This window comes from Aulostomus chinensis, chromosome 7 (genome assembly GCF_037954235.1).
Source record: "Aulostomus chinensis isolate RoL2024-O1b breed Wild chromosome 7, RoL_Achi_v1.0, whole genome shotgun sequence".
NCBI lineage: Eukaryota > Metazoa > Chordata > Actinopteri > Syngnathiformes > Aulostomidae > Aulostomus > Aulostomus chinensis.
In genome coordinates, this window is record NC_141326.1 from 2,051,501 (window position 1) to 2,057,500 (window position 6,000).

At 50.0% G+C, this 6,000-nt stretch overlaps 1 protein-coding gene across 2 annotated transcripts in view; it reads left to right on the forward strand.

Annotated features, from left to right (window-relative positions):
* The window catches only part of abtb3b (ankyrin repeat and BTB domain containing 3b), a 65,140-nt gene that overhangs the window by 58,961 nt on the left and 179 nt on the right, over positions 1-6,000 (forward strand). For both annotated transcript variants that reach the window (XM_086207634.1, XM_086207635.1), the window contains 10 exons: positions 199-292; positions 509-644; positions 1,966-2,186; positions 2,327-2,505; positions 3,520-3,625; positions 3,855-3,957; positions 4,484-4,565; positions 4,657-4,725; positions 5,012-5,125; positions 5,205-6,000. The exon at positions 5,205-6,000 is cut by the window's right edge and continues 179 nt beyond it. In XM_086207634.1, coding sequence (XP_086063760.1) covers positions 199-292; positions 509-644; positions 1,966-2,186; positions 2,327-2,505; positions 3,520-3,625; positions 3,855-3,957; positions 4,484-4,565; positions 4,657-4,725; positions 5,012-5,125; positions 5,205-5,414 — 1,314 coding nt within the window. In that variant the 3' untranslated portion in view covers positions 5,415-6,000. The remainder of the gene's footprint in view (positions 1-198; positions 293-508; positions 645-1,965; positions 2,187-2,326; positions 2,506-3,519; positions 3,626-3,854; positions 3,958-4,483; positions 4,566-4,656; positions 4,726-5,011; positions 5,126-5,204) is intronic.

Here is a 6,000-nt window from a genome sequence, read left to right on the forward strand (position 1 = left end):
CTGATATATGAGAGTTGGGCTCTGAGAACTGGACAGTATTGATTCAGCCTCAGTCCCCGCATGTGCTCACATAAACCAGCCATCAGGTGAGAGCCTGCCTTCAGCTGGTCTCTCTCTCTCTCTCTCTCTCTCTCTCTCTCTCTCTCTCTCTCTCTCTCTCCCATCATGTACCTCTGTGTCCTCACCTGACCACTGCAGCTGCTGCTGGACGCCAAAGCCAATGTGGAGGGGTCCCTGCAGGACGGGATGGAGAACTACACAGAGACCCCGCTGCAGCTGGCTGCTGCTGCAGGTACAGGCATGAACAGAACCGTGCGGTTCCTCCTCTCTGCCTCCGGTCCAACTGGCCCACGCTGACAGAGCCAGCTGGCCGTCTCCACCCAACTGTCAGCGTGAGCGCTGGCTGACTCGTGGCTTCAGAGGCACGCTGTTATATCTGGAAACATCGAGCCGGAAAGGCGTGTGTGCAGACCAAACATGTGCCTCCTCTGTGTGTCATCGTGCTCAGGTAACTTTGAGCTTGTGAGCCTACTGCTGGAGCGGGGGGCCGACCCCATGGTGGGAACTATGTACCGCAACGGCATCTCCACTGCACCGCAGGGGGACATGAACTCCTACAGTCTGGCAGCAGCTCACGGACACAGGTAACACACCCAGTCACATCCAATCATCACGCCACGTTCTCCTCGTTCTCTGTATTCAGCATATAATCTCCTTCATGCGCCGCTCAACCGGGCCGTGGCGCTGACACCTCAGCTGGTGAACTGGCTCACGCCGTTAGATCTGTCACCCTCTGTGACTGAACTCTTGTTTCTCGACATTGTCACAGTTCTTGCAACTCATCTGAGATGCTTGAACATAAAAGCGAAATGAAAGACAGCGTTTTCTCTGTCTGTGCCACTTTAGACAGCTGAAACTGCAGCGAAGCTTCTGGGCTCATTGACTTAGTCCTCTTCATGGTTGCGTCACAAATTAAATGTGAGTGTGTCACCCACCCCTGTGTCTGGGCCCGGCGGTGTGTGTCCTCTTCAAATGTGTGACAAATTAAATACAATCACAGTGATAATGTTTATTGCACCCACTTTGTGTGACACTCTCCCACGGCGGCCATCAAATACTTCATGGTGTTTATAACGAAAAACTCAACATCAACAAAAACTGCAGCCCACTTCCAGGAGATCTCCTGTTTGAAGTTGGTGTTGGAGTGAGCGAGAGCACGAGACAACAGCAGAACTCTCTCAGGACACGAGTGTCCGTCCAGAACTATCAGAGAAAAACACTCCTCCCATGTCCCGCATCATCAAACCCTCTGACTCGCTACCATAGCACAGAATCATCATCTCCAGGTAACACGCAATAATCATCAGATGTCATTTTCTAGTCAGATCCTCAAGTAGATGGAATCTCCCTTATTTTCCTCTCATGTCCTGATTCCAGCATGCATGAAAAATGATGCGTACATGTAGTGTCACACATGCTAGTGTGTACACACACACACACATGTTTAAACGCAGACAAGTTTTTATACTGTACATTTTTAATACATTCATGTAACATGGGAAGAAATTCTTTGATAGGAATTATGATCCAAATACCCAGATACTCAAAACAGCTGGAACAGTGTTTCAAAGGGCTCTGTCTAATCGAATCTAATCTCCCCTAATCTGTTCTAATATCATCTCATCTAGAATGCTCCTCCATCTTGTTTTCTGGTTGTAACAGCTGGAGAGTTCTGTGGTTGTGTTCTGTGTTGTGAGTTACGTTCATGTGAGAGGACCAACACAGACCTCCGTCTCTGCTGGAAGCAAACCAGGACAGAACACAGTAACTTCACGTGTTCGCCTGGATTTTACTGCCAACGGAACACGGAACGAGGACCCGGAACACGTTTTGCTCTGACGGTGCCTCTAGTGGTGATATTGAGAATTATAAATGGCTTCTGTTCCTGCTTTGTTTGCCTTCTAGAAATGTCTTCCGTAAGCTGTTGTCCCACACAGAGAAGGGGAAAGGAGATGTCTTGTCCCTGGAAGAGATTCTGGCTGAAGGTTCCGAGCTGGAGGGGAGGAGTTCCTCTGAGATGGACCTGATCCGGACCGGGAAGGCCAAACTAAAAGCGCTGAAAGAGGCCATGTACCACAGTTCTGAGCACGGGCACGTGGACATCACCATCGATATACGCAGCCTGGGTGGGTTCACTCGATGTCCAGTCACATTTTCAGGATGCTGCTAGCTCTTGTGTGTTTGACATGCTCTGTGCCTGTGTGTGTGTGTGCGTGTGTGTGTGTGTGTGTGCATGTGTGTGTGTGGGTTTGCCTCCATTTCCCAGGGGTCCCGTGGACTCTGCACACGTGGCTGGAGTCTCTGCGTACATGCTTCCACCAGCACCGCCGGCCTCTGATCCAGGGTCTGCTGAAGGAGTTCAGCTGCATTGAGGAGGAGGAGTACACGGAGGAGCTGGTCACGCACGGCCTGCCACTCATGTTCCAGATCCTCCGAGCCAGCAAGGTGCGGCTCCGCCCATGTCCCCCGTCCAGCCATGCCAGCCTTGACTCCTGTCCAACCTGTTTATATCTGTATTAGGCTGAGACTAACGAAGCCCCAGAGGCCGGATCAATATCAATTAGCTAAAATGATAATGATTCATGATGCACCCCCCCGGCGGTGTCAGGTCTGAAACAGCACAGCAGCCCCGTCACCTCTCTCTCTCTCTCTCTGCTCGTCATGGCGCTTCCCTGCAGGAGCTGTGTTTGTCATAGCTGAGATGAAAATATAGTGGGCGCGCACACACACACACACACACACACACACACACACACACACACGCTCTCTGTCTCCTAGCTAACAGTGGATTACTGCAGCGTCAGTCCTTGTCTGTGATGATTTATGGTGCAGCCGCTGACCCTTATCACAACGGGAGCCACGGGGAGCGCTGTTTCCCTCGCCGCCAGAACTACGAGGTCCATTCATCTTCACACGGCACACAGACCAGGGATTACACTCAGTTTATTTAAACTCAATGATTTTCACTCGTCTGTCACGCGTGGTGCTTGGCTGCCTGTGGGGGAACTGCAGCGATGCTCATTTCCTCCTGGTGGTTTGTGAGGTTGTTCAGCGCCGTATGTTGGCGTCACGCTTCAGTGACAGGCAGCAGCCTGGCTGCATCTGGGGGGTGGAAGGCCTGCACCGCTGCAGCTGAATGACCCCACGCCTCCCTTCCCCTTTAACACACACACACACACAAGGATATACACACACACACATGTAAGGATATGCACGCACACACACACACACACACACACACACACACACACACACACACACAGAAAAGTTGTCAGATAGTTTATGTACAAGTCAGCACAAGTTTAATATCTGAGGTGCGAGGATGAGTGCGCTCTGTCATAGAAAGCTTTCCTTCCTCTGGAGTTTATTTACTATGTGTGTGTGTGTGTGTGTGTGTGTGTGTGTGTGTGTGTGTGTGTGTGTGTGTGTGTGTGTGTGTGTGTGTGTGTGTGTGTGTAGAATGAAGTGATCAGCCAGCAGCTGTCCGCCATCTTCACCCAGTGCTATGGCCCCTACCCCATCCCCAAACTGGCGGAGATCAAGAGGAAGCAGTCGTCTCGTCTGGGTGAGAGTCGCGATTGCCATTTAAAAAGAAACTATTTCACTTTTTTTGATAGAAATCTCAAGAATTATTGTTGACTACTCAGCTGTGCTGCTGGATGGGCCAGCTGATCCTGAGTGCTGGAGGAATGAAAGGACACAGAGTGCCATCTAGTGCTCAGAGACTGAGCAGCACTCCTGAGTCCGACCTGGCCGGTGATGCCATGGTAAAGTTGCTCTGCTCGTGTCTCCAGATCCTCACTTCCTGAACAACAAAGAGATGTCTGACGTGACCTTTTTGGTGGAGGGGAAGCCTTTCTACGCCCACAAAGTCCTGCTCTTCACCGCCTCCAGCAGGTACCCCCCAGCCACAGGGACCTCATTCATATTAAAATATAAGAATTTACTTTGCACAAGGATTTTCCAGTTAATGGCTCATTGAATTTTATTTCCTCTGTATTATCTTTGGGAACTAATGGGAATCAACACTGAAGTGGGCAATTTTCCCAACTGTGCATCCTTCCATTATCGCTGTTATTAACACCCTGTGTGCAGGCTGTTAGGCCACGCCCCCTGCACAGGAGCTGTGCTCACAATGGATGGAGTCACAAATGTTTCTTTGAAAATGTGAAGTACAAATGTTTGCATGCATATCTGCTTATGAAAATACAAAATGTTCATATTCAGATCTGTATATGACGAGATAGACACGAAAAATCTCCCTAAACTTCCAGTTAATTCACTTTAATCCATATTTTCTGCTTTACATTTTTTGGAACTGTTGGACCTTCATCCTGCCAGTAAATGGTGATGAGGCGTCAGTTCCTGCCGCCTCCCAGCAACGACCTCTCTCATCTCTTCCTTTCATGTTGCTTCTCTTTAGGTTCAAAACTCTTCTAGCTAACCGGCCTTGTGGTGAAAACACCTGCATCGAAATTAGCAATGTCAAATACCACATTTTTCAGGTAATGTAGTTCAATCGGAGGCGTGGTCATCCAGTGGTGATGTCACACACTGTCGTTCCACATCCGTATCACGTTGAGTTTTCTCTTCCAGCTGGTGATGCAGTACCTCTACTGTGGAGGAACCGAAGCGCTGCACATTAGAAACATCGACGTTATGGAGGTGAGTGATAAATGCAAGCAATCTGTGCGTGTGTGTGTGTGTGCGCGCGCGTGCGTGCGTGTGTGCATGTGTGTGTGTGCGTGTGTGTGTGTGTGTGTGCGTGTGTGTGTGCCTTTGACCTGATTCACTCAACAACTGTTCTTGTGTGTGTCTGAGATGGCAAAGATCAAAGTCAGAGTTTAGTCAGTGAGGTTTGTGATGTCACTCAAGCAGCAGGCCCAGCGGGAGGTTTAATCCAAGAAGTCCTGTAAATAAAGTCATCATCTCAAGTTCTGTTTGGTTGCAGCTTCTTTCTGCGTCCAAGTTCTTCCAGCTGGAGGCGCTGCAGAGGCACTGCGAGATCATCTGCTCCAAGAACATCAGCACAGAAACGTGTGTGGAGCTCTACAACCACACCAAGGTGCCAGCATGGAACATGGAACACAGAGAGGATCCGTCCTCATCCAGCAGTAACCAGCCATTTCTTTCCCTTTTCCCAGTTTCTGGAAGCTCCAGACTTGGCGTCCTACATCGAGGGCTACTTCCTGAAGAACATGGTCATCCTGATAGAGCTGGAGCCATTCAAGCAGCTGCTGTACGACGCTCCTCCCGACAGCCCCAGCTACGACGTCCTGCAGCACCTGGAGAAAACTCTGGCCGTCCGTATCCAGTCCATCCACCTGTCCTCCTCCAAGGGCTCCATCGTCTGAGCTCAAACAGATTTGATTCTTGGAGGAGTCAGGAGCTCCCGTGACGCTCATCAGATGCTAACACGCTTCTTGTTGTCGTAGCTCAGATGGTTACGTGTCCGCCTGTCTGTCTGTCTCCATGAGTTCACATAGCAGTGACTGTCATAAGAGCTGTATCATGCCACAATTTGCCAACAACATATGTGACTGTGACGATGTTCCGAGTGAAGCCAGAACCTCTCAGCCTCTTTCGGGCCGCTTCACGGCGGTGAGGGGATCGGGTCCGGGGGCGGAGCTGCCGTGTCACACCTGTACAGAGACCTTCGTTTGTATGTGTCGCTCACCTGCAGTGAGGGATGCACCCAGGAGCTGATTTTGGACTTTTTCACCTCCACCACTGTGTAAATATTGTTTATACAAACAGATCTATGATAATGTAAGTTAGTGTATATATCAGTCGATGTTTTCTCATGTGTCTCACTGTTGGATATCGCTGGAGGAAAACTCTGCTCATGCTATGAATATCCATGTTTCAATGTTGCATGTCAGAGGGAGTGTGTGGGGTTTTCCTGTTGACGTGACGAGCTGCTGTGAGGACTGGGGGATC